Source organism: Felis catus, chromosome D4 (assembly GCF_018350175.1).
Source record: "Felis catus isolate Fca126 chromosome D4, F.catus_Fca126_mat1.0, whole genome shotgun sequence".
NCBI lineage: Eukaryota > Metazoa > Chordata > Mammalia > Carnivora > Felidae > Felis > Felis catus.
This window is the reverse complement of record NC_058380.1, coordinates 91153089-91180264: the sequence shown is the minus strand read 5'-3', so window position 1 is coordinate 91180264 and position 27176 is coordinate 91153089. Positions and strand designations below refer to the sequence as shown.

Below are 27176 nucleotides of genomic sequence, written 5' to 3'. Positions count from 1 at the left end.
TGGAGCAGAAGCCCAAAGGGGTTCGAAGCAGATGGCAGGAGTACTGCAAACCCAGAGGCAGGGAAGCCATAGGCAGCAGTGATGGCCAGCAGGCTCACCAGGGCCCGCCAGGGAGGCCAGCTGGGGCACGTGTGGTCTCAAGGACATTCCCAGTACCTCTTGGCCAAAGACAGCACTTTGGTCCTCTTCCTTGCCCGCTGCCGGGGGGCAGCCGTGCTCCCCACAAGAGTGTGGGGCAGCGTGGTCACCTGCAAGGTGAAGGGAAAGGCCGAGTCCTGACCCTGTGACCTACTGGACCCAGCCTCAGCCTCAGGGGTCAACCTCAGGGGTCAATCGCAGCCCTCAGGAGCTGGGCTGCCTGCAGGTGTGACAGCAGCTCCCAGGGTCTTTCCCTGCCTGCCCCACCTGCCCCACTTGCCCTGGGCACAGGGAACCATCCCTGGTGCCGTTGGCGATGAAGTGCCACCTGGCCGTATCACCAAACAGCCAGCATTCTCAGAGTGCTGGATCCTCAGGCCTGTGTTCCCTCTGCCTGCAAAGCTGACACTCAGCCTCCCCTCTGTCACGCTGGCACAGCAGCCCCTTTCGACAGCCTTTTAAAAGCTGGCCCTATCCCGTTCAGGCTCTAGGCCAGCATCATGGCCTGCAAGCAGCACCAGTGTGTCTTTGTTTCATGGCCAGGAGAACAGGAGGTCCACCTAAGGACTCACATGGCTTCTTGTGTGGTATTTCGAGTTTGCTACAAAGAACATGAATTAACTGCTTATTCAGAACAAGTAACAAATCGCGACTGTTTTAAAATACCAGGAGTTATTTTAAACACCCATTTCAAGTACACTAAGCCTCTGCGAAGTGTGGGGTCCCTCCTGCCCTCAGGGGAGCGGAAGAGACCGGGGGTGACCAGGCAGGGCTCCTCCACCAGACTGAGAAGTGAGGCCTCCTAGCTTCCAAATCTTGGCAGGACCCCCAATTTCAGCACCATGGCCAGAACCCTGTGTGTCCACGCACCCCAGAATATTCCTGAAAGAGACCCTGTCCTCTTTTCTAGCTGAGACGAATGTGCACCTCAAAGGGCCAATGAGCCCTCCGTCTCTGCTCTGGCCAACAGTCTCTGAACGTTAGGAGGACCCCACAATGTGGCATGAGGGCAGCTGCAGGCTGTTGGGGCCCCCACTGCGCTGGGGCCTGTAGGAACACAGGGCCTGCGGCACAAGTTACCTTTCTCATGATCTTCCTGCCGTAAAACATCACTTTGTCTCTCTTTCGGAATCTGTACTGCGGAGTGGGCTGTACCTGTCCTGTGAGGGGAGCAGAGGGTTCTCCTGAGCCACGGCTGGGACACAGGCAGGCAGGAAGGCTCTGCCAAGCAGCTTGTAGGGCACACACACCGAGCCTCTCCTGCCCCTGCTACGGTTTATGGTGTCAGGGAATGGCACCCAGCGTCTGGGGCCCAGGCTGGCCCAGACTGGATCACAGGGAACAGGACTCGCAGCCCTTCATGCCAGGACTCGCAGCCCTTCGAACAGGACTCGCAGCCCTTCGTACCCAGTGAAATGGAAGGGCATTCAGAAAAGGGCCTCTGCGAGCCGAGAAAGCTGGGAACATACTCAAATCCCATAGGTCTGGCGTGCACAGCCTCAGGCCAGCAATTCCCACCAAAAGCCACCACAGGCTTGAGGGCTGCTCCTAGAAGCTCGCAACAGGGGTTAGGTCACCGAACCTTCCCCTACTCTCCCAAGCCCTTGTCCCTTCCCCAGAGAGGTGGATATCTGAAGTAAGATACTCACGGAATCGGTTAACTCTCCTATACACAAAAAAGACGGTGATGCCAACAAGGGCGAGGGCCAGGAGGGCTCCAATCACAATCCCCACGAGCTGGGTGAGATCACAGACAGACAGAGCGCCTGTCAGCAAGGCTGCTGCAGAGCCCCTCCCTACCCCGGCAACAGGCTGGGACGGAGGTGACAGGAGCAGCCAGGAGTGAAGCAAGCCCACAAATCCCAGCGCCCACCCGTCACCAGGAGGCATGTAAGGCGGTTACCATGGTAGACTGTGACCGCTGCTCCGTCAACTGCAGCCCCCAGGACTGCAGGACAGGACCCAGACAAAAGCCAGCCTGGAAGGGAACACTGTGGTCACGAAGGGCCAACACAGGCATGGCCCTGGCTTCCCAGGGTCGCAAGAATAAAGCTGCTGGTTAGAAGGGCAGTCAGCAGCCCTGGGAGAAGTGATCTTCTGGGCTGCTGAGGTCCTCTGAGTGCAACTGCTCAGCACAGAGAGAGTAACCCGACCTCCAAGGCCACCCGTGGGATGGCTGGGCAGGGCCAGCAGCTGTGCCGTGTGGAATCCTCAGTCTTCAGCTTTTCAGTTCCTCAGATGCAAGTCTAGAGGAGCAAACCCGGCTAGCCACTAGGGGTGCACCCCACAACACCGTGTGCTGCCAACCACGTGCCAGGGCACATCGAAGCCTGCACCGCAGCGATGTTGAGCAACCCCAAGGAGCCACCTGGATTCTGAGAACACGGCATATCAGCTCATAGCAGAGAAAGGTTATTTACCAGCACCGACCACTCCCCAAGAAGGAGATTTTAGGGGCTTCTGAAGTCCAGACCCAAGGGAGGGAGGAGGAAGAGAAAAGTGAGCACAGGAGGGTGAGTGGGCAGATGGCTGGGGCCACCTACCTGGAGGGTACTGGCTGATTCCCCCAAAATGATGAAGATGAAAACAAGCAAGAGAAACCAGTGAAACAAGCAGCCACTGTGCATTCCTCCTGGTGCCCACACACCTCCTCCCAAGAGGCCAGGAAGAGGAGAGGGCAGGGAGCTCCTGTTAATCCTCTCTAGTTTCTACACAAGTGCCAAGAACTAAAGCAGAAGCCAGCATTAGACACCAGAAAACCCAGTGAAATGGAAGGGCATTCAGAAAAGGGTCTCAACAGCAGAATGTCGGTTGCCTCAAGGCAGAATAAGTAAGTGGTCCAGAAAACCATGTTTTTGAACTTGGTTCAGGAGGCAAATGGAAGCTGTGGGAGTTGTTTGCTTCAGAGCTGAGGCACCCAGCCTCTCCTGGCCTCAATTGTGCTCAGCTCTCAACATGACAGCACTCACAACCACACCCTTCACTAAGTGTGTCCCTTAGAGCTCAACCACCGCTTTGGGGACAACCAGGGATATCCACGGAAAGGGTCACACAGGTGTCCCATAATCTAGTTATATAACTTTATATGGTTGAGCATCTCAGGCTTTCGTGGTTGTTTTAATGTATCTAGTTTTCTGTTTCAGGAATAGAGAAAGGCCTTTGTGATGTAGCTACAGATGTTCCACTAAGGAAAAGACTCCCATCAAAACAAGAAGTCTGGGGGCGCCTGGGTGGCGCAGTCGGTTAAGCGTCCGACTTCAGCTGAGATCATGATCTCACAGTTCATGGGTTCAAGCCCCACGTCAGGCTCTGTGCTAACAGCTCAGAGCCTGGAGCCTCTTTGGATTCTGTGTCTTCCCCTCTTTCTACAACTCCCTCACTCACACACTCACTCTCTCTCTCTCTCTCTGAAAAATAAACATTAAAACAAAATTTTTTAAAACAAGTTCTAAGGGGGAGCAGGAACTGAGTTTGGACCTCAGAGAAGAAGTGCCCTCAAGATCCGACAAGGAGACAGAGGGGCCCAGACCACCTCTCCCACATTTAGCCAACTTCAAGGAGCTGCCCACAGAGCAAATGCAGAAACACCCCTAACTGGGAATTTTGAGGCTCTGATTCATCCCCGGAACCATCTAGTTCCATACCTCTGGGCTGGCATCTTCCTCTTGCTTCATGGCTAAAAATGAAAAAAAACAGTCAAGGTGAAAAGAAGCACTGGTTCAGGGCAAATGTTCCCTCAACTCACGCTCATGCGGCAGAGCAATGCCTTCAGCCTTTTCTCCTGGGTTCCTCTTCTCCTTAAATTATGTCTTCACTGGAAGGAAAACCCTGGTGGAAAGCTGTGTTCTCCAAGAAGAGAAACACCAGAGCCACTTCCCTCTCTGTAAACAGCTCTCCCATGGCTGCCCAGGAACCCGGAACCGCAGCCAAGTCCTACTCCTCTCCCAGCTGGTCAAGGGCGGGTGTGGGCAGCTCAGCCAAGGCCTAGTGCAGCCAGGAGCTCCCAGTGCCTCAGCGATGAGGCTGTGGCTGGGGGGTGAGGTAGGGGTGTGTGGGGCCAGGCCAGGCAGCAGACTGTGAGAACACCTAGTGGCCTGTGTCAGGGGATTTCCTATCCGGTGTGATTGACCTCAAGGTGGGTGTGTTGGGTCCAGGAGATGATGAATTGAGGACCTGCCTGGTTCACTTTCCCCCTGTCTAGAGGTGAGGAGCCAGGTCTGGGGCCTTCACCTTGTGGCTCCCAGACCCCTTAGAAAAGCAGCAGCAAGGGAGGATTTAACTCTTCCAAAATCCCACCCAGAGAAATCAGGATGCAGAAGGCAGATGCAAGGTCATAGCCCACTTTCTCCTGGGTCAAATGTCCTGTGTCCTCTGCCACCACATGGAGAACCCTTCCTTCTCAGTCTCCTGAAAGGCCAGCAGCGCCCTTGACCCCAGCTCTGTGGTCTGCTAGTGCCCTGACCAGGCAGTCTCCCCACGCACCCCACCCTGTACATTTCAGGTGGGGTAGAGCTCATGGCCCCCAGCGCGTGCTAGGGAGGCAAAGTGGAAGCCATTGCTTCTCCATCTGGGACAGCACAGAGCCAGAGGGAAGGGGCGCAAGTGGGCCGCAGGGTTCGGAAACGGCAGGTTAGGAGGCACCGGGGTTAGTGGCCATCAAGGTTGGGGATGTCATTTTGGAGGGTCATCAGGTTGGGTAACCTCGGGGTTAACAGGCGTTGGGGTTGACGGGTGTCGGGGTGAAGGGGGCGTCGAGGTTAGGGGGCTCGGGGTTGAAGGCCGTTGGAGTTGGGCGGCTTGGGTTGACAGGCAGCGGGGTGGGGACTCAGGGTTGGGGGACCTCGGAGTTGGGGGCTCGGGGTTGACCGGAGTCGGGGTTGGAAGCGGTGGTTAGTGTCCGGACGACCGAGAGGACACGGCTCCGCCTCCCACAGGCGGCTCACCGCGCAGCGCACGGCCGCGCGGGCCTGTGGGGCGGTGTGCGTCCGTCACCGGGTGGGGCAGCTAATGGCTACCCTTCCTCTCGGGACCCGCCAGAACCTCAGGGCGCTCTGCGGGGACTCACCGGGACCGCGCGCGCCCGACGCCCGCGCTCCCGTCACTACCCCCCACCGCCGGGCTGCCGACGTCCGCGCTCCCGTCACTACCCCGACTGCCGGGCCGCCGACGTCCGCGCTCCCGTCACTACCCCGCCGCCGGACCGCCGACGTCCGCGCTCCCGCCGCCCCGCCGCGGACGCCGGACCTCCACGCGCATTGGCCGGGGCCTGGAGGTCCCGCCCACTCGCAGGGTGGAGGCTGCGCATTGGACGCAGTGCAGCCAATCGGAGCTGCTTTGCAGCGGCGCAGAGGCCTGACGGCGCCGGAAGCCGCGCGGACTGCCGGAAGTCATCCACGGGAGCCGGAAGCTGAGTGCCGTGCTGCGGAGACCCGCAAGAGTTCGCCTGGCGGCGGCCTCGCACGCGTGAACTGGCTCGGAGGACGCGCGCATCCTGCAGGACCCACCCAGCATGGGCCTCCTGAGCGGCGCGGCCCGCATCGTGGTGCGGGGCGCCGACCGCATGAGTAGGTGGACCAGCAAGCGCGGCCCACGTACATTCTATAAGAGCCGTGGTACCAAGGGCACCGGCGTGCACGCCCGCGACGGGAAGTTCGTGCAGGTCAAGGAAATGGTCCCGGAGCTGGTGGTGCCCGAGCTGGCTGGCTTCAAGCTCAAGCCCTATGTGAACTACCGCGTCCCGGCGGGCACAGACGTGCCGCTGACGGCCGAGCAGCTGTTCCGGGAGGCAGTGGCACCTGCTATCGAGAAGGACTACAGGGACGGCACTTTCGACCCGGAGCAGCTGGACAAGTACGGCTTTGAGCCCACGCAGGAAGGCAAGCTCTTCCAGCTGTACCCCAAGAACTTCCCGCGCTAGGAGCCGAGGAGTGGCAGCCGCTGGGTGTGCCTGTGGACTGCATCCGGCCATCGCCCCCGACCGCTGGTCCCGGGGTGGGCGAGTGGGGAGGCATTTCCTTCGTTTTGTTCCTATTAAAGTCCTTAGCTACCGTCCGGTGTTGGTTTTGGCATCTGATCATTGTGAGATGAAAGGGTGCAGCATGATAGATCCAGGTGTAGTGAGCGAGGCAGAGCTCGCACAGAGGCCCTGTTCCCGGTGAAACTGGAAACAATGTCTTTCCAACCAAAAAGTTCTGGGGAGGTAGGCCGAGGGCGAGAAGACACGGAAGGAGAATTCACAAGGCACATGGTGCCACATGACAACACTGGTTATCTGTCCCCCCCCAGATTCTTCACTCCCGAAACCAGTCAGCATATTCTTTATGGGTTGAAAAACAACTATTCTGGGGGCAAAACCTCCCGTAGTCTACAGTCTCCCCTCTGGGTTCCCCGGTTTCAGTGCATAGTCCCTGAAGTCTTACGTATTCTGCTTCATATTTAATTGACCCTTAGTTAAATACCATTAACACAAACTCTTCAGGAGGGTTCAAATTCTTGTGTTGAAATAAATGCACCATTAGCTGGGAAATGATCATTTTTACAGAGTAATTTCTTACATGTTCTGACCCTATATTTTCATCAGAAAATAAAGAATAGAAGTGTATGTTTTCTGACTCTGATCACCTACAACAGAATATTGGTAGAAATTTGACAAATTCTACACTAGCCTGCACTTCAACTACTGTTCCTTCCAGAGAGACAAGAATGAACTATGGGAGTCAGATGAGTCACAAACCCAGTTATGTTCTTGGAGTTAGTATGTGTCCAAGCTTCGGAAGCTACTCAGGTTACTAACGCCACAATGGGGAACATTTCAAGTTTATGACACGCTAAGGCAATTCAATGTGTGTAGGCTTCCTTTTGTTTATCTGCATAGGAGGCTAATACAAGCACTTCCGGTGCCATGATAAGGTGATCTTTGTTTTTTTAAAAGTTTGTTTATTGAGAGAGACTGCATGTGAATGGGGGATGGGCATACAAAGAGAGAGGAAGGGAGACCATCCCAAGCAGGCTCCTCGCCATCAGCACAGAGCCCGATGCGGGGTTTGAACTCACAAACCTGTGAGATCGTGACCTGAGCCAAAGTTAAACACTTAACCAACTGAGCCACCCAGGCGCCCCCGATAAGGTTTATTTAAGAGAAGCCAATAGCTTTTTTGACTGTTTACACTGTGGACATAAGGTACACTGAGCCCTATACAGTCACCTGTGGAGACTACAATAGGAATCTCAATGAGACGGTCTGACAGCAGTTCACTCACAAAGTCGCACTCTGGGCTTTCTTTGTGGAAATGGTCTTTGACTTCAAGCCAAGCAACCTCTCCCCCAGCTCAGATGTTTTCCCACTTCCAGAGGTGAAGGATATGATCATAAAAGGAGCAAGTAGTTAGGAAGCTGATGTCAAAGTTCGCTGCTTCCAGATAGAGGTCAGAGTCACAAACCTTGGTCCCTGCAGTGTGCAGCTGGCTGTCACTCTTCATCATGTCCTCTGCGAGTGCCTGGACAGAAGTCCTCGGTTTGCTTCCGCTCTGAAGTATGCTATGACCTTCTTCATCATTCTCTGCTAAATGATCGTAAGACGGTGCTGGTGACTGGTGCACAGCCTTCAGGTTTGAGAGATGTGCTTCTTTGGCTCTTGAGTTGCTGCAGGGAGAGGAACCTGAGCAGCATGACTGGCAGGTCTGTAATGGATTGTGGACGTACAGCCAGGACCAGTCGGCTCCATACACCAATGAGTTGGGCAATGTGTGGGATGCAGAGACTGTGCAGGCTTCCTGCTTCTCCTCTGGAACGAGACAGAATACAGGAAATGTGACGTTACCCAGGTTGATCTCATCACTACCAAACGATGGCCCCTGCCCACTCTCAAAGGGAGACTTTGCTAAAAGCAGTCACTCATTTGTCAGCAACCATTGTGCACGATGCAAAGGAATCCTTGACACGTGGAGAGATGAGAAGAAAACAGACCTTCATCTTGCAGTGAGTACACTGTGGTGCCTAACAAAGGAATCGGCCTGGCTACAGAAGCACAAGGGTGACGGTGCCTTTCCAAGTTGGAGGACTTGGCAAAAGCTTCAGTTAAGACTTCAGAGCAGAGGACAAAGCAGTTAGCCAGACGGGAGAGACAGGGACGCATGAGAAACAGAGAACAAGCGTGTGTAAGGTAACAGGACACATCTGGGGAACCACAAACAAGTAGATGTGGCAGAAACGCCATCGGGGAGTGGCGACACGTGTCTGGAGGGTCAAAACCATACAGAATTCAGCGTGCTCTGTAAAGTCTGGATTTGAGCTTGGAAAGGACTCATTGGAGTTTACGTGGTTTTCCTTCTGGTGAGTTGCTATAGCAACTTTGAGGGTGGAGGACAAGACCGGAAAGAGGTTCAGCTGTGGAAGGTTTGAAAGCAATATTCGACCAGAAAAAGAAATGACAAGGTGTTGCCAAAGCTGAGGTAATCTAGGGTCCAGGGCAAGGCCAAGCATGGCAAGAGCAGTCATAAAAAACTGGTGGCCAGTGACCTGGGGATGTGAACTTAGAAAACTGTCACCAGGTGAAAGGCCTGTTGGCCATTCAGGTCTTTAGTAAGCCTGGACAGCTACACACTCTGAAAGGGGTGCCACTGATACCCCCCAAGTGCAAGGGTCCAGGCCAGAGCCATCAGAAGTGCCATCAGAGGGGCGCCTGTGGGGCTCAGTCAGTTAAGTGTCTGATTCTAGATTTCAGGTCAAGTCATGACCTCACGGTTCATGAGTTCGAACCCCCCGTTGGGCCTGCGCTACCAGTGTGGAGCCTGCTTGGGACTCTCTTTCTTCCTCTCCCTCTTTCCCTACCCCGCTTGTGCTCTCTCTCTCAAAATAAATAAATAAAACTTAAAACAAGAAAAAAAGGAAGAATAACTGCAATCAAAATGAGCAGTGATGAAGAAAGGCCAAGAAGTGTAGACCAGGTCAGCGCTGGAACCAGGAAACGCTGAGAGTGCCACCAGAGCACAGGAGATCCTACTCCCGAAGCCAGGGCTTTGCCTGGACAGAAGAGGCTCCAGAGAGGAACCACATGCTGAACGTCCCCAGACAGCCAGAAAGGCACTCAGGCAACACGAGCAAGGGAGGGAGCGCCCCAGACCATCACTGTCCCTCCATGGTAGCCTGGATGGGACTCGGAGACAGGGCCACAGGGCTTTCCCAGCCAGGACCCCATTCCGGGCCCCAAGTCAAACAATAACAAAGAGCATATCTCCTACCCAAGTGCACACAGAATATTAACAGAACATCATGTTAAGCAACAAAGACTCAAAAAGTTCCACAAAGGAGAAAGAGTACAAGCCAGCAACACTCTCTGATCATAATGCAATAAAAACTAAAACTAACACAAAGGGACAAAAAAGTCCTTCTACCTAAAAAATTTAAAACCTCCTACGAAACCACACTTGGGCAAAAGGGAAAGTACGAACTCAAGTCACAGAATTTCTTTTGAAAAATGAGATCATTACATCTCACAACCTAAAAATATGCTTGAATCAGAGAACATTTCAGACACAAGAACACTTAATGCAGGGGTGCCTGGATGTCTCAGTCGGTTAAGCGTCCAACGCTTGGTTTCAGCTCAGCTCATGATCTCATGGTTTGTGGGATCGAGCCCCAAGTCAGGCTCTTCGCTGACAGCTCAGAGTCTGCTTGAGATTCTCTCTCTGCCCCTCCCCTGCTCGCATACACAAGCACTCTAAATAAATCAATAAACTTAAGAAAAAAAAAAGCTTAATACAAACACAATAATAAAGAAAAGTGAACTGTACTCCCAACTCAAAATGCTAGAAAAAGGAGACAAAGGGAAACAAACATAAAAGGAGAAACTGATGAGACAGAGAACAGAAAAACAACACAACTATAACAAAAAGCCAAAATCCTACTTTTTTTTTTTTAATGTTTATTTTTGAGAGAGAGAGAATAAGTAGGGGAGGGGCAAAGAGAGAGGAGGACAGAGGATCCGAAGTGGGCTCCATGCTGACAGCAGAGAGCCTGATGTGGGGCTTAAATTCAAACTGTGAGATCATGACCTGAGCTGAAGTCAGACACTCAACCCACTGATCCAACAAGCTCCCCCCACCCCACCTTTTTTTAAATGTTTCAATGTCTGTCTGTCTTTCTTTCTTTCTTTCTTTCTTTCTTTCTTTCTTTCTTTCTTTCTTTCTTTCTTTCTCTCTCTCTCTCTCTCTCTCTTTCTTTCTATAAAAATCCAATAACTTTTTTCTGGGACAAGATAAGTTAATGTCAAGTTCAAATACAAGAATAGTTAGGAAATCCTTAAAAAGGAAAAGTGAAGGTGCCAGTAACCCTGCTATTACAAAGACACCACCAAGCCTCCACAATCACAGCAGTGGGTGCAGACACATGAAGAGACATCCAATGGGACTCGAAAGACGACAACAACAACAACAACAAAAAAAAGCCATGAAAGTACGGAACACAAGAACAGTGGCATCTTGATTCACTGGGGGTAGATGCACTTTCTAATAAATGGTGCTGGGATAGCTGCTTGCACCACATACAACACAGACCAAAGTTCTAACTAAATACATGGCGCTACAAGTACTAGAAGAAAACACTGGTAAATTCTTTTACAACCTGAGTGTGAAAGGGGAAAAGCTTTTTAACACTAATATTCAAAATGTAGAAGATTCAGTGGAAAAAAATACTTATAAATGTGATTACATTAAAAAGCGCCATTGGGGCACCTGGCTGGCTCAGTTGGTAGAGCAGGCAACTCCATCTCGGGGGCGTGAGTTCAAGCCCCACGTTGGGCATAGAGATTATGTGTTTAAGAAAAAAAAAAAAAAGTGCCTTTTGCTTGGGGGGAGGGGTGGACACCAGAGGCAAAAATGAGACAATAAAGCAAGAGAATATATTTCCAATGTATATCAGAGGTAAGGAGCTAATACACTAATATATAAGAACTCTGTAAAATCAAGGGGGAAAAAGACAAGAAACCAGAAAGAAAAACGGGCAAAAGATGGACAAAGAGAATTTATAAAAACAGAAATATGGGGGCACCTCAGTGGCTCAGTCTGTTGGGCATCCGATTTTGGCTCATGTCGTGATCTCAGAGTTCATAAGATCAAGCCCTGCATTCAGCTCTGTGCTGACAATGCAGAGCCTGCTCTGGATCCTCTGTCTCCCTCTCTCTGCCCCTCCCCAGCTTGTGCTTGGTCTCTCTCTCCAAAATAAACATTAAAAAAAAAAAAAAAAAAAAGAAAAGAAAAAAAACCTGTGTAAAATAAATAAGTAAATAATTTAAAAAAAAGGAAACAAATAAACCTAATTGTATTTCAAATAAATAAAAACCCATTTCCAAGTAACCTTTGAACACAGCACTCTGACAATATCAAATCAATCTCACAAAAAAGAGCTGTAAGAGCATTTTGAGTTCCCTTCACAGGTTTGTCTTAGGTGCAGCACAGTAACAACTCTGTGAGGTGAAGCGTGTGAGTAAGAGTTTGCTGGGAGCAACTTTTCACTGGAGAAGGGAGACACCATGGAATAGGGATATGCATACATACATGTGGACACACACATAGACACACAAGCACACATGGTTATGTAACCATATATACACACAAACGTATCCACATATGTATAACCACACACGTGTACACGTTATACGTAAACATACACATACATATGTATGTGTGCACGCGCGCGCGCGCGCACACACACACACACACACACACACACACACACAGCCATACACAACACCTTAGTAGCTGTAAGACCAACTAATGACCAGATCTTGGATTCTAAACACACTCGCCACTAAGAGGACCCAGGACACCCTGAAGAAATAGCTGATTCCAGGTATGGGAGAGGCAAAATACAAAATGAATGTGAAATGTTTTGTGCCAAAAAGCGAGGAACTACTCAAAAATCAATAGGAACATGTGAAAAGGACACAGGAGACAGCTTAAGGGGTTTTCATGGGAAAAGTCTAGGGCAATGAGAACATTGTAATGAACGATGACTATAATAGATTATGACCCACTGAACGACATAAAAATGCATGAATCTATATGGTTAATAAACACAGATATATGGGAGAAAAGTGAATGCTAATTTTAAAATGTACAGAGTATGATAATAGTTACAAAATCACCATTTTGCAATTATAGTAATAATTTCATTCAGGAAAGACTCATTAATGGATTTGAGTGGAAGTCTGATGAGGAATAAAAAGGTTCACTCTAACCACAGGCTAGTTATTATTAATCACACAAGGGAAAACAGTATTTTTACAGCAGAGAAACCCAGGGGAGACCTTAACCAAGTGACCAAATTAACATCAGCAGTGAAAGGACAAAGTGGCATCCTGTGCCTCCTGACGAAACGCATTAAAGAAGGCAGAATGTCACTTCCATAATGTTCCTGACAAAGAGCCACGACCCAGTACAGGAGACGCACTGCAGACTCCAGGCCATCAACAGACTGAGAGCAAAAGGCAGTACAGTCGCAGCGCGCAGAGCAGCCAGAGAGAACGAGAATGGCTCTGAGGACACCAGACGGCGCAGACCCTCAAACACAGTTACTGGAAATAAGTAAGGACCCTGACAATGAAGAGAATCTATACATTAGGGAAATGCAAACGTTATAGACATCACACGCACCTAACAGAACCCCACGATACACGAGGCAAAAACGGACAGAAATGAGGAAGGACACGATACATCCGTAACAGTAGGGGACTTCACTACCCCACCTTCAATAATGAACAACCAGGGCACCTGGCCGGCTCAGCCGGTGGAGCCTGTGACTCTCGATCCTGGGGTTGTGGGTCCGAGCCCCACACTGGGTGTAGAGATGATTTAAAAGAGCAACCAGACAGAAAACCCAGAGAACACGGGAACAGGGCACTCCACCCACAGCTGCGGAGAACTCTCTTCTCAAAAGCCCGTGGGGCACTCTCTGGGACCAACCACGTCTGAGGCCACAAGAAAAGCCTCAGTAAACTTAGAATATAATTAGAAATCAGGAACAGGAAAAAATTCAGGACAGTCACAAAAATGTGGAAACTAAGCAACACACTGATGGACAACCAATGAGTCAATGAGGAAACCACGAGGGAAATGAGGAAGCACCCTGAGGTGAATGAAAAGACTCCACACCCCAAAAGTGAAGGGGTACAGCGAAAGCAGCAAATACGTGAGAAAAGAGACCTCACGAGGCTTTCAGCCGAGAACAGGGCAGCGCACCTGTGCCCCCGCAGAACAGGAAGTCCTGGGGCGTGGCCCAGCACACGGGAGACAGGCCTGCAGAGCGGAGAGGTGGTGCCTTAATCACTTCTTTGTATAGATGAGGAGGGAGGTGGAGTCACGAAGGGAGAATGAGGAGGGAAAGGGGGCGTTCGCGAAGAGAGAAGAAAACGTGCAACGGTCCCGACAGTGAAGACTTACTGGCCAGAGAAAGGCGGTGGTGGGCCTGGCGGTTCCCAGGCCCTCCCGCAGCACGAACTCAGAGTGAGGCCCGCAGGGCTGCCCTTTCCCTCCAGCCACCTTCTGGGGCTCAGGCCCAAGTCTGAGCTGGGTCTGACCAGTGCTGGGTTCTGCTCACAGAGCGTGAGCAAGGCAGCGTGAGCAGAGGTGAAGCACTGGCAGAGCAAGGGGGCAGGAAACTGGGAAGCCCCACCCCAGGCCTGACTGCCCCAAGCCCCCTACTCACCTATTGCCTTTTGGCAGTTGAAGATCTTAAAGCCACCGTGCATACACGCTGCCAGGAGCAGGTGGTGGTGGAAAGGATGCCACTTGAGCCGCCACACTCCGCCCCCCACGGGCATGTCTGCAAAAGGCTGCTTCACGTTCCGAGTGTCCCACAGTAGAATGTGTTCGTCGTAGCTGAAAGCCATCCAGCGCAGGGATCATGCAGGAAAGTCAATGCCCACTTATTCCCTAGGTGGCAGGGGGGACATCTCCCAAGCAGGCCCATCCCATTCATTCCTCTAGGACAAAGTTCCTTTTCCCCAGCCCAGATACCTACACTTTGGTTTAAGAGTTGGTCCAACTGGGGGCGTCTGGGTGGCTCAGTCAGTTAAATGTCTGATTTCGGCTCAGGTCATGATCTCATGGTTCAGGGGATCGAACCCCACATCAGGCACTGTGCGACAGCACAGAGCCTGCTTGGGATCCTCTGTCTCCCTCTCTCTCTGGCCCTCCCCCCGCATGCACACATGTGCGCACTCTCTCTCTCTCTCTCTCTCAAAAACAAATAAGTAAACATTAAGAGTTGGTCCAATTAAAAACTGCAACGGTCAATGTGAGAAAATGAAGGAAAAGACGCAAGATGGACCCCTGTGCACAAACCCTAAGAGACTCACCTTCCCGTGGCCAGGATGTTCTCCCGATGGGGACTGCTGCGGATGCTGCACACACCCATGGAGTGCCTACAGGCAAAGTGCAAGGTTTGAGCGAGTGCGCACACAGGGACACGTCTCTGGTGGAAAGTCCACGGAGGAGGGATGGGAGGGCTGGTGGTACACGCCTAGGGCCGGCCCCTTGATGAATTTACCTCTTGCTAGTGAACACAGATGTGCCAGGTGTCCTGGTGTCCCAGCCTTTCAGAAGACCATCGTCCCCACCTGTGTGGAAACAGAAACGCCCACTGACCGTGGCACTGACGACAGGAAGCAGCCGCTTCTCAGGGAGGGAATGTATGCCTGTGAGGAAATCCCCGTGAAGGACTTTTCCTGGGTGGTTTCAGGTTGGCACCAGGCAGAAGAGCTCCAGAAACAGCACCCCAGAAAGAGGCCTGTGCTGTGACTGTGTCTTCACACTTGAAGAGGGCACCTGCAGGGAAGACAGGAAAGGCTGATGAGCTCAGCCTACAGGAATGAAAGGGAAGGACAAGAAGTCAGGGGAAGAATTTTCAGGTCACATGTGGCTAAAGTGCCTTCTGTTCAGGCTCCAGCAACCAATGCTCCTAGCTGCCACAAACCAGAGCTGCCTTATCAAGGAACTCAGAACAGGATCTATATGCAGGAGGCAGCAAACGCGAGCATTTTTTTTTAATGTTTATTTTTTGAGAGAGACACACAGAGTGCAAGTTGGGGAGGGGCAGAGAGAGAGGGAGACACAGAATCCGAAGCAGGCTCCGGGCTCTGAGTTGTCAGCACGGCGCCCAATGTGGGGCTTGAACTCACGAACAGTGAGATCAGACCTGAGCCGAAGTTGGGCGCTCAACTGACTGAGCCATCCAGGGGCCCAACACAAGCACTTCTTAAGGTTCTGGAACCTTCAGCGCACCTCCATTTATCTTAAAGTCCCCTGGGGCACCTGCGTGGCTGAGTCGGTTGAGTGTCCGACTTCGGCTCAGGTCATGAACTTTTGGTTCGTGAGTTCGAACCCTGAGTCGGGCTCTGTGCTGACAGCTCACAGCCTGGAGTCTGCTTCGGATTCTGTGTCTCCCTCTCTCTCTCTCTCTCTCTGTTCCTCCCCTGATCATGCTCTCTCTCTGTCTCTCTCTCAAAAATAAAGACTAAAAAAAAAAATTTTTTTTTAAAGGGAAGTACATTTTGTAACCTTACAGTAAAAGGCCCTCTGTGCTTGTCTTAGGGAATCTGAAAAAACAGGAAGGGTAGGGAGCCGCCACCCTAATCCATAACCAGTCTTTGAAGACAGCAACAAGATATAGTGTGATGGTGGCTATCTTGAAGGAAGGGGAGAAAGGCTGAAAAGCAGGGCCCAGAGGGAGGATGAAGAGCAAAAGAAAAACACCTAGGTCTGACCACTCCGTCCATCCGTCCATCCATCCACTCAACTGTGTGTCGTTCCTTACATCCACCCACCACCTAGCCACCTTTGCTCCACTCCGCCCATCCAACACATGCTCACTGAGCACACTGCAGATCCCTAGGACAGACAGAAGGGATACAGGAGGAACATGACCTACAGCTACGCAGACCAATAGAACCGGTCCAGCCAGGCAGGACGCCTGCAGGTCAGCCTCCAATCTAAGCTGCCGTCCTGTGGCAAATCTGCAGAGAAAGCTGGTACTGGCTTCTTTACACGCTGGTCTGTCTCACACCCCACATCCATCCACCAGGACATCCTGACAAGCCACCTTCACACATACAACCAAAGTCCTACCACCTTTCCCTCGCGTGCACCGCTCCCAACTCAGTCGGAGGCCTTCTTGCCACCACCTGTATGGCAGGTCCCCAGGCTCTGCCCTCGTCTCCTTGCAGTCTATACTCGACACATTAGGAAAAAAGATCCCCTTCTATTCTGCAACATTAAGTCAGAAAACGTCACCCCTCTGCTCAACATCCTGCTATGGCGTCTGTTGCAGTCTGAGCCAAAGCCAAAGTCCATCCTGAGGCCCGCAAGGCCACGTGAACTTTGATCTCACCTTCTGTTCTGCCACCTGCCATTCTGGCCACACAGCCACTTGCTGTCCTCATGCAGCAGGCTCACTCCTGCCCTACCTCTGTCCACCACGACCATGCTCTGTAACAGGACAGGCTGTACCTGCCCACAGCACCCCAATCCCCCAGTCACAGCCCACCAAAGCACTTCTCACCTCTGAGCCACTGTGCCCTCTCTTCACTCATTCTGTGTCATGCTTTGTGACCACTGCCCGTCTCCTCTCTGTGTAAGTTCAGGGAAAGCAGGGCTTCTGTCTGTCTCGTTAGCTCATGTGTCTCTGGCACCTATAGCGGCGCATGGCCCATATTAGATGCTCAACAAACGTTCACTGAATAAACGACTTGGTGCTGAATTACAACAACATCACAGCCTCCACTATGCTTGGCTCTGAATTAGCTGAGTCTCAAGGTAGAACTAATCCAAGAACGAGAAGACCACAAGAAATTAAACCTCTATTGTTGTCACTGAGACTGTTCACAGTGTGACAGCAAAAAACGCAGAAAGGACCCAGCTGTCAGGGGAAGATGAGCATTAGACACAATGAGGATGAGCCCAAACAGCAACAAGGGGTCGAACCGGGCCAGTATCTCCAGGATAGGATTTTAAGCTGAGCCCTGCCCGAAAAGCAGAACAAACCGGTGGTCTAACACGGAGATTGGGGAAAAAAGAACAGTTCGGTTAAGCATGGGGATTGGAGAGAACACTGAACGCGTGAAGAAAAAGCCATCACTCAAAACTGGCTGGAGAGGTAGGCAGGGACCCGATGTGCAAAGCCACAATGTCGCTAGGGGGAATTGCACCAAGAATTCTGGAGAGAAGCTGCAAAGGGTTTAACCACGAGTGAAGTGTGATAACGTTTGCATGTTTGTAGCTTTTTTTTTTTTAAGTTTTTGAGAAACACGGGGAGACAGCGCGTAAACAGGGCAGGGGCAGAGAGAGGGAGGCACAGAATATAAAGCAGGGTCCAGGCTGAGGTGTCTGCACAGAGCCCGATGTGGGTCTCGAACCATGAAGCGTGAGATCATGATCCGAGCTGAAGTCAGAGGCTCAACTGAGTGAGCCACTCAGACACCCCAAGTTCGCGTGTTTTAAAACAATCGCTCTAGCTACAGTGTGGAGGCAGGATTAGAAAGGCTCAAGAATGAATGCAGGGCCATCCTTCAGGGCTCTGCCGGGAGATGAGACAGTGCCCCCAACAGGTGGCAAGAGAAAGAGATGGCCAATTCTGAGATGCTTGGAAGATCATTAGGATTCCCACTTCTGGAAGGGGTGAGGGGACGCTGGTGTCTGATTTGGGCAGCCAGACCCTGCCCCGGGGTCGGGACATTAGGTAGGAGCTGTGTGCAACAGGACAACACAGGGACAATGGCCTGAGCCAGGATCCACACGTGAAATGCCCAGGAAGCATCCTTTTTTTTCTTTCTTAACGTTCATTATTTTTTTTTAATTTTCTTAAACGTTTTATTTATTTTTGAGAAAGACAGAAACAGAATGCGAGCAGGTTAGGGGCAGAGAGAGAGGGAGACAATCCGAGGCAGGCTCCAGGCTCCGAGCTGTCAGCACAGAGCCCGACGCGCAGCTTGAACTCACAAGCTGTGAGATCGTGACCTGAGCCAAAGTCGGACGCTCAACCGACTGAACCACCCAGGCACCCCATCTTAATGTTTATCTATCTTTGAAAGAGACAGTATGTGAGACAGTGAGAGCGCTCATGAGCAGGAGAGGGGCAGAGACAGAGAATCCCAAGCAGGCTCCGTGCTGTCAGTGCAAAGCTTGATGCAGGGCTCGATCTCAGTAACCATGAGATCATGACCTGAGCTGAAGTTGCCCCCCATCCCCCCCACCCCGGAAGCATCCTTGCAGAGTGCTTGGTAGCTGGCAAGACAAAGGCATCAAGAGTTCAGGGGGAAGAAAGGTCTAGGGCACCCGGCTGGCTCAGTCTGAAGAGTGTGTAACTTGATCTCAGGGTCATGAGTTCAAACCCCATGCTAGGTGCAGAAATTACTCAAAATAAATTAGTAAAATTTCCTTGAGAAAAAGAAAGAAGAAAGAAACAAAGCAAACAAGCAAAAAAGGTCTGCTTAAGCAACCAGAATGCAACTGTTTCTGGAAGAGAGAGCAGCTGGAATCAAAAGAGCAACAATGCAGAGCGACAAGAGCACCCAGACAGGCCAGAGGACAAGGAACACTTTCAAGCAGAGGGAAAGGAGCCAGCAAAGGAATGAGAAGCAATCAGAAAGAAGAGGGAAGCCCGGGATAACGCAGAGAAAAGACTGCACCGGGAGGAGGCCGGCGTGGGAGCATTGCTGAGAGGTACTCCCTGGACCAGGCACCGTAGCCGCCACTGAGGACCTCCCCAAGAGTGGTTCTGGCGGAGCGGGGTGGGCCACGGAGCTTCCGGACAGCCTAACAGAACGTCCCTGACCTCACGACTCACTGTTCGGCTCAGCACACCACCAGCAACTAGACGCAAAAGGAAACGAGGGTCAGATCTTTTCTTTGCCTCTCTGCAAATCCAGCGACTCCCCTTCTGTCTTCTCTCAGGGGCCAATGCCCCCTGCCCCTCACCCCCCATCTCCCAAGAGTCCTCACCACCTGGGGAAGAGAGGCTGCTCAGCTACCTGGCTCCTGCAAACGTCAGGTGTGTTCATTTCTCGTCCTCACATCAGCACCCCCAATACATACCACTCACAATGTCAGGAAATCAATCCTACCCCTCTCAGGCTTTTCTTTGGGAAGGTAAACTGGACCCAAGAGAGGAGTGACAGCCTGAAATCCAACGTGACAAGGCCAACACTGGACCCAGAAATGGCAATGGAAAATGTGGGAACCCTGGATTTCTCGGAGCAGGAGCAAACACGGCAGGAGGCAGGGCTCCGGCTGCTCCAACACTGGGGTGGGGGCAGTGTCCCCCAACGCCCTGCAATGCCCACGGCCAGGTGTGCTTTGTTTTCTAAGGAATAGCTAAGTGTTGAGTACCAACTAACAGCTTTTGCCCCAGAAAATACATTCTCCACAAAGGGTTTTCACGATCCCAACATGTCCAGAGTCACAGCCCTGACCTGGGCCTCACCTGCTCACTCCCTCCCTCCTAGGATCGATCCCCAGGGGAGAAGTACCAACCTGAATAAACGATTTCTGTCTGCCAGTAATTGAAAGCCGCAATCCAGGCCTCAAAGTGATGGGCTTGCCACATGGCCACCTCCTGCAGCCCAGGCCCCTCCTCATTCACCTCTAGCAGGTAGAGCTGCCCCTTGGAGTCACTGCTAATGATTCTCAAGGGCTGGTCACTGGCCCTAGACACAGAGAACCAATGGAGAAACCCAGCTGAATTTATTCATTGACCCAAACTCATCACCCACTTCTGGTTCCCGACTGGTGGCATCCCGAGACGTGTCATGGGAGAGGCTGTCCATGGGCCTGATGCACGGATGTGCCTGTTAACCGGTTTGGGCATCTGGCAGAAATCAAAACTAGCACATAACTTGTCAAAATAAACCCATGTCAGCTTCTCTTGATGAAAACACTGTCTCTTTTACCTAAAAGGATGAATTGTTTCTTTTCAGATGAGCACCAGTAATGACATTCCTGAGTCTAGGAAGCCACAATCAAGGCTGGTGCAAGGTTTCAACTCTCCCTCGCGCGAAAAGAGCAACGAATGCTCAGAGGAAAGACGGGATCCCTCACCAACACCGGCTCTTACCTTCCAATTTTCCCCGCGGACCAATCCAGAGACAAGGCCAGACACTGCTTCTCCAGGGCAAAGCTGGAAAACGGCTGCAGTGTGTACGCATTCTAGTGGAGAGAAAACGCTATCAGAAGGAAACAGCCCAGAACCTTGGAAAGACTACTCCTGTAGCTCAGGCAGCCGCCATTCCCTCATCGCCTACTAGGTGAACAAAACGGGTCAGTCCCTCATTCACGGCAGAATTAGACGACACCGGACAACTGGCTCCTGCCCTCCGGGAGCTGACGCACCTGCAGGAGGGCTTTCCCACATGTGACCTTGGGGGAAGCTGATCTGTTTTTCAGACCCCCTTGCTGTCCATGCATTCCTAGACATAACCACACTGCCTACGCAGACTCCAAGAAGCACCCCTGGGACACACTCTCCATCTCTTCAGGCCTCAAGGGATGCTGGCATATTCTCTCTTCAGGGACAGAGACAGCCGGCTCTTTCCTCCAGTTTCCTTTTCAGAAGCCACAACTAACCATTAAACGCTGTTTCTCTTTCCTATGATTTATGTAAGCTTTTTTTTTATTACCTAAGTATGTGAACAGTGCTTAACTCCGTCAAAAGGCTCCTAGCAGGCTGCTTCCTCAGTGTCCTCTCTGGGGTTTATCTACTCTTGCTCAGAATCCCGGTTGATGGGCCCACAGTCTTCCTCGGCTGTTTCCTCCCTCACTCCTGAGATAGGGCAGCTGCTCTCAGCTGGCCGGCGAGGTCCATTATACACACGCCCTCAGCTGCCATAAATCCAACAACAAGTGGATCCGTTCCAGTCCCACCTACACCCCTGGACCAGTGTGTGTCCCTCTCACTAAGTCAGGGCTCGGTCTTGTGGGCTGTTTACTTCCCTGTTCTCTCCCTCTTCCAACAATCAGATGCAGTCATTTTGCAAACATGTGGTGCTGATCAATACCAAATGCTCCGAAAAAGTCACATAGAAAACTGCCTTCCTAATTATGGCTGAGAAACACCACTTTCACATAAGAAATTCACGGCCATTCTTGGCCCCAGCATCATCAACCTAAGAATGCTGGTCCAGCTTTCCTTACAGAGGAACTTTCAGATCCACTGACAGGTAAATAAATACCCTGTCACTTCAGCCCTTCTGCTGGTGACACATAAATTGATCTCTTCTCAAATTCAGATGCAGAACCCAATAATTTAAAATAGATTGCATAGTAATTTAGAGTGTTATATGACAGAGGCACCTGGATGGCTCAGTCAGTTAAGCTTCTGACTCTTGATTTCAGCTTCAGGTCATGATCTCACAGTTTCTAGGATCGAGCCCTGCATCAGGATTCACACTGACACCGTGGAGCCTGCTTGGGGTTCTCTCTCTCCCTCTCTCTTTGCCCCCTCCCCCACTCATGTTCCCATACGCTCTCTCTCAAAACAAATAAGTCAGCATTTTTAAAAAAATAGAATGTTTTGGGGCGCCTGGGTGGCGCAGTCGGTTAAGCGTCCGACTTCAGCCAGGTCACGATCTCGCGGTCCGTGAGTTCGAGCCCCGCGTCAGGCTCTGGGCTGATGGCTCGGAGCCTGGAGCCTGTTTCCGATTCTGTGTCTCCCTCTCTCTCTGCCCCTCCCCCGTTCATGCTCTGTCTCTCTCCGTCCCAAAAATAAATAAAAAACGTTGAAAAAAAAATTAAAAAAAAAAAATAGAATGTTTTATACGATTTGCCATTGAACGGAAACCATCCCACAAAAAGGTTTGTATCAGCACAACCTCCTGCCCAAACCCTCTCCATTCAGATTCTTTCCACCCCCCAAAAACTCCTCGCCCTAGTCACTGACCTCAGATCCCACCAAGCGGAGCAGTTCTATGGACCCACCAGCATCTGCCACACCCAAGAGGGCATGGCCGGCCACCGGCACATGGCACCTGAGGAGAGAATTCACATGTCAGTCAGTACACGGGATATGCCCAGAACACAGGTTAGCATTATGCCCCTCAGTAACTTATTAAATTTCAATTCCAAAACCATGTTGTAGCCTACAGTTCTGTTCCAAGATTCCCCAGCTTACGAATCAGAAAACTAGCATCACTTCCCAGACTGATACCAACCCTAGGACTCAGAAATGAAAAGAGCCCAAGTCTCTAGTAGCCTCCAAATGCCAACAGGTGGGCAGGACAATAAAGAAATGAACCCAAAGTTCAGACCTTTCCCCATCTTACTGAATGCTGACAGGCATCAGTCTCCCCTGATTAAATGAACAAATACTCGACAAGTCCCAGACAGGAGGAATTGTTATCATTATACCATTTCATGTCCAAGATTGCAGAAGTATCTCTTCTTTGGATCTCAAGCAGGGGGCAAGCAGAGCTGTCTGCATTGAGACGATACAAGTAGAGACGACCTAAACGGCTTGGAGGCTCATCAGGGTCAAGTCCACGCTACAAAAAAATGCAGACGTGCTCTATGATTACCCTAATAGATATCGAGGAACCCAAGGGATGGGAAAAGGAATCGAGGGAAAGAAAAGGCTTGACGAGGCTCTGGAACTCGGCCTCAAAGCAGCACCTCTGATTTTCTGAGCTGGAAAAAATGTCTCTTCTTTTGCGCATGATTAACAGATAAGTAGATAAACTCTGCTAGACTCAGTACAGAATGCTTTTTTTTTTTTAATTTTTTAACGTTTATTTACTTTTGAAGGAGAGAGAGACAGAGTGTGAGTGGGGGGGGGAGGGCAGAGAGAGAGGGAGACACAGAATCTGAAGCAGGCTCCAGGCTCTGACCTGTCAGCACAGAGCCTGACGCGGGGCTCAAACCCACAAACCGCAAGATCATGACCTGAGCCGAAGTCGGACGCTCAACCGACTGAGCCACCCAGGCGCCCCCAGAATGCTTTTTTTTGTAAAGTTTTATTTAAGCAATCTCTACACCGACGTGGGGCTCAATTAAACTCATGACTCCTAGATCAAGCGTCGCATGCTCTTCGGACTGAGCCAGCCAGGTGCCCCTACAATGCTCCTTCTAGGTGAGCTAACAGGGACCAGCTATGGTTAGGGTCACCACAGGACCCAGTCTCCCCGGAAGCGTCCTGACCTAGGCCTGTTGCTGGAGTGCCAGTTCTCATGCTTAGTAGTGTTCTGGTTTGGATCTGAATAGATGCCATCAAGAGATTAGGTACGGCTCCTTCCAATTCCCGTTTTTCTTTCTATTCTAGGCTTCATTCATAAGCTTGAGCCACGCCTGCATATGGGGTACATTTTACTTTCAAGATGCCCATTCTAACCTACCTTCTGGCCACAACGCAAACGTCACATCTTCATCTCCTGCGTGACTCCACAGCCTTTTCTGTTCCTGCCTCCCCCACAACAGGCCAGACACGTCTCAACATTTGCGGTCGGCTCTGCCTCTCTGAAGTATTTTCTCGTCCTTCCTGAGACCTCTCCTAAGAGAGAGTTTGACTCTGGGGCCTTAGCTACTCGAGAAACGCCATTCGGGGAGCGCGGACCTAGAAAGCCGCGGCCGAGACCGCCTACGGCCAGGAGGACACCACACACCTTGCTCTCGGGGTCCGCGGGCTGGTCCTCTGGCTTCCGCAGCTGGTAGGTGCCGCAGACCAGCAAGTGCCTGCGGCCTTCCAGCGGGCACCATTCCACCGAGTCCGCGGTGTATTCCGTGTCCACCACCTGCAGCAGCCGCACGCGACCTTCCGTCGCCCGGAAGTCAGATAAGGACGCAGTAGCGTCCAAGGCTGCGGGAACCGGGCAGCGTGGGAGGGGTGACGAGGCCAGATTGGGAGCGGGGTCGGGGCTGAGGTCGACGGTGAGAGCGGGCTCGGAGTCAAGACCAAAGACCGCGTCGGTGAAGAGATGCTCCCGCAGCCGGTCCTTTTTCTACTTCCGCAGTCCCCTCCTTCCCTTTCCTGGGGCGTCGGGGCGGGACTTCCGGCCGCCGATTGCCGCCGAGCGTGAGGGTGGCCTCCGGCGCCTCCCGCCGGCCGGCGGACTTCCGCGGCCCCCACGTGCCAGGGCTCGCATCTTGCCCTGGCGGGGAGACGTGGGCATCTGGGCGGGCAGTGGTGTCCCCTTCGGAGTCCCCGAAGATCTGGGCTCTGAAGGAGAGCGGGGGGGGGGGGGGGGGGAGGGCGGGACGCGGAGGAAGAGAAAACGGGCATGAAAGTGGGGGTAAGCTAAGGACCTAGACATTCAGGGAGCCCAATCCAGGGCCAGTCCTAAAAGGGCCGCGTCCTGCCAGCCCTGTGCCCCTCATGTCCATCCTAGAGGGCTGCCGGTAGGCCATGAAGTGCGGCGCACTCGTGGATGCCAAGTCCCGCCTGCCAGGACAGCACAGGAGACAGGGCGGACTGAGGTGGTGGGTAGGTAGGTAGACAGCCTCGTGGCGCCAGCGGCAGGGGTCTGTCAGCCACTCACAATGTAAAGGCCACCCAGCACTGCCATGATCTCACTTGGGACACGGAGTAGATGCAGCTGCCATTCAAGAAAATTAATATATTCTACAGAATAGATTTGGGGAAGGCAAGTTTTGGACACTGTTAAGGATGGATTGGATTGAATTGTGTCTGCCCCAAAAGATACATTGAAGTCCTATCCCCCAGCACCACAGAATGTGACCTTTGGAAACAGGGCCTTTACAGGGGTAATCCAGTTAAAACGAGGTCATTACGGTGAGCCCTAGTCCAATATGACTGGTGTCTTTATGAAAAGGTGATTTGGTCTCCCAGGGGCAGAGACCCACAGAAAAAAGGTAACATAAAAACAGAGGATTGGTATGTTGCATCCACAAGGCAAGGGAGGCCTCAAACCGCCAGGAGGTAGGAGAGGCCTGAAACAGGCACACCTTCCCATGTGTCTTCAGAGGGATCGTGGTCCTGCCAACACACCCATCTGGGACTTCCCACCTCCACAACAGGAATGATACATTGTTGTCTGAAGCCATCTGCTGAATGCTAACTTGTTATGATAGCTCCAGGTAGCTGGACAAGCTGACATTGAAATCCACGTAGATACCTGGGTACCCGGCCTGTGGTTTTCAAGTAGGGCTATGGCTAGATATACAGCTGTGAGTCAGCAGCTCAGGTGGCAGCTGAAGCAGAGAAGCAGAAAAGGTTGGTCAGAAAGCAACAGGACTTTCCAAAATAGCTGAACCACACATTTGTATCTGCTACAAGGAAGGGTCAAGGGGCACTTGGCTGGCTCAGTCAGTAAAATATGCAACTCTTGACTTTGGGGTTATGAGCTTGAGCCCCACACTGGGTGTAGACACTACTTAAAAAAAATCTTTAGGGGGAAAAATAAGGTCAAACAAGCCCCCACACTAACCATCTGAATGCTAACATTTCATAGGCACCCTAAGAGGTGTGACCACAAAGATCAAGAGGTTGGGGCCATCAGAGGAGAAAAGAAACCAGGGGCTGCCATCAGAGAAGGGAAAAGGGAAGCAAACAGGGATAAAAACTGTCTGTGGGTCCTACAGCACCTTCACAATAGTGTCCACTCCAGGGAGCCACTGCAGTGACTCGAGCAAAGGGAAGGAGCCACTCCATGGGCAACTCTAGAACCCTTACAGCCACCTTCTAAGCTCTAGCCCTTCACCAGCACAGACTTGAGGGGTCTCTAACACACGGTACAGGGGCACAGCCCAATTGGACGGGGATCAGCTACCAGCAGCAGCACCTGCTCAAAGCAGCTACGCTGCACGATCCCCAGACCAATGCTATTCTGATGAGCCATGCGATGTGGAAGACATCAACCGTGTATCAGGACCTAGTGTGTCCTACAGGTCTGCTGAGAGACCCTGGGCACTTCAATTTCAATGTAATTTTCTGGCAAGTAGCCAGGATAATGACCTCAGGATAATGTGTGCTGGTCAGGGAATGCAGACAGGCTGAAGTGCCGGGTCACGAAGGACAGAGGCAAAAACCACAGCCTGTGGTCTTTTGCCTCCTCTTCCCAGGAGCCTTTTTGTCTGAAAGCACACTGCCTGAGCACACTCAAGGCCTTGTGCCTGGAAGACCACCCAAACCCCAACATGCCAACATACCTGGGTTCCCCCCACCCAAACGGTCCAGACTAGAGCTGGCCTCTGGAAGAAGGAATTACACCAGCCCTGGGAATGTCCCAAGGGCTCCAGCCAACTGCTGTCTGTAGGACTGATGATCTCTCAGGATCATACATATCCCCCTCCACAAAAGGTTTCTGAGCCCCCATTGCTGCTCAACCTAGGGTTTGGAGGGACCTAGAGCAGGCTTTACCTATGCAGCAAAGATGTTCCTCATCTAGAAAATATGCTGCACCTCACCCACACTGACCAAGGGGAGCTACTCAGTGAAAACACACATGGTGCAGACGGGGTTCTCGCGCCTTCAGAGAACCTCCCTTGGGGTTGACCTGAACCCTCCTCCTGCTCCCTGCTTTCTGCCTTTACCCAATTGCTCAGTCCTGCTCTCCAAGACCTACTGCCCAAGAGGACTCCCAAAGACCGCAAAAGAACCTACTAGAAACTCAAGTCACAAACCGACGCCACCAAGAGGCTATTCTCAGTCAAGCAAAGCAATGAGGACACACAGGACAGATGGAACACACCGGAAGATGGCAGAAGAGCTGCACAAGGGAAAGTAGGAGCACTTGGGACCAACGTGGGGCAGGGGGTAGCCCAGGACAAACACTCAAGAGTTGGGATGGCCAGCCTCATTCTCTCAGGAAGCAAAGCCCCTAGCAGGTTGGCTGGCTGGATCTGGAGACCAGCAAGATCCCAGACACAAAGCCTGGCTTGGTGCCCCATGGTGGCTCTGCAAGGTATACAAGATGCTGCCCAGACTTCAGACATCTGTGGCTCCCTGACGAGAGGGAGGGAGCCCAGCAGAGTGGACAGGAAAGCAGCGCTCACTCACCCTGGCTGCTCCAATTCCCAGGCAGGACCTCCACCACTGAACTCTTT

At 51.9% G+C, this 27176-nt stretch overlaps 3 protein-coding genes across 13 annotated transcripts in view; 1 reads left to right on the top strand and 2 right to left on the bottom strand.

Annotated features, from left to right (window-relative positions):
- The window catches only part of PNPLA7 (patatin like phospholipase domain containing 7), a 64733-nt gene extending 59392 nt beyond the window's left edge, over window positions 1-5341 (bottom strand). For 2 of the 11 annotated variants that reach the window (XM_045043394.1, XR_006589021.1), the window contains exons 1-6: window positions 5204-5339; window positions 3783-3814; window positions 2042-2116; window positions 1788-1875; window positions 1219-1298; window positions 157-248 (exon numbers count right to left, since the gene is read on the bottom strand). In XM_045043394.1, the coding sequence (XP_044899329.1) occupies window positions 157-248; window positions 1219-1298; window positions 1788-1875; window positions 2042-2116; window positions 3783-3812 (365 nt within the window). In that variant the 5' untranslated portion in view covers window positions 3813-3814; window positions 5204-5339. The other 9 variants (XM_045043388.1, XM_045043391.1, XM_045043395.1 and 6 more) reach the window with 8 other exon arrangements.
- Window positions 5342-5508: 167 nt separating this feature from the next.
- MRPL41 (mitochondrial ribosomal protein L41) lies at window positions 5509-6189 on the top strand. Its single transcript, XM_003996129.6, has one exon. It carries the CDS (start codon window positions 5648-5650, stop codon window positions 6053-6055), a length of 408 nt encoding a protein of 135 aa, XP_003996178.1. The 5' UTR covers window positions 5509-5647; the 3' UTR covers window positions 6056-6189.
- A 1049-nt stretch (window positions 6190-7238) lies between these two features.
- DPH7 (diphthamide biosynthesis 7) lies at window positions 7239-25969 on the bottom strand. The gene is made up of 12 exons (XM_023242328.2): window positions 25875-25969; window positions 24162-24330; window positions 23777-24112; window positions 22530-22663; window positions 22063-22150; window positions 20242-20333; window positions 19662-19834; window positions 14856-14960; window positions 14683-14752; window positions 14492-14557; window positions 13840-14012; window positions 7239-7921 (listed from the first exon to the last, which is right to left on the bottom strand). Exons 1-12 carry the CDS (start codon window positions 25967-25969, stop codon window positions 7467-7469), a joined length of 1956 nt encoding a protein of 651 aa, XP_023098096.2. The 3' UTR covers window positions 7239-7466.
- Between the last annotated feature and the right edge of the window lie 1207 nt (window positions 25970-27176).

Coding starts and splice junctions, on each gene's coding strand:
- MRPL41 (XM_003996129.6), top strand. CDS start 5,648: ATGGGCCTCCTGAGCGGCGCGGCCCGCATCGTGGTGCGGGGCGCCGAC.
- DPH7 (XM_023242328.2), bottom strand. CDS start 25,969: ATGGCTCATCAGAATAGCATTGGTCTGGGGATCGTGCAGCGTAGCTGC. Junction 20,334..22,062: donor TCCGCTTGGTGGGATCTGAG/GTCAGTGACTAG, acceptor TCTCTCCACTAG/AATGCGTACACACTGCAGCC. Junction 14,961..19,661: donor GACAGAAATCGTTTATTCAG/GTTGGTACTTCT, acceptor TCTTCCCTGCAG/GTGCCCTCTTCAAGTGTGAA.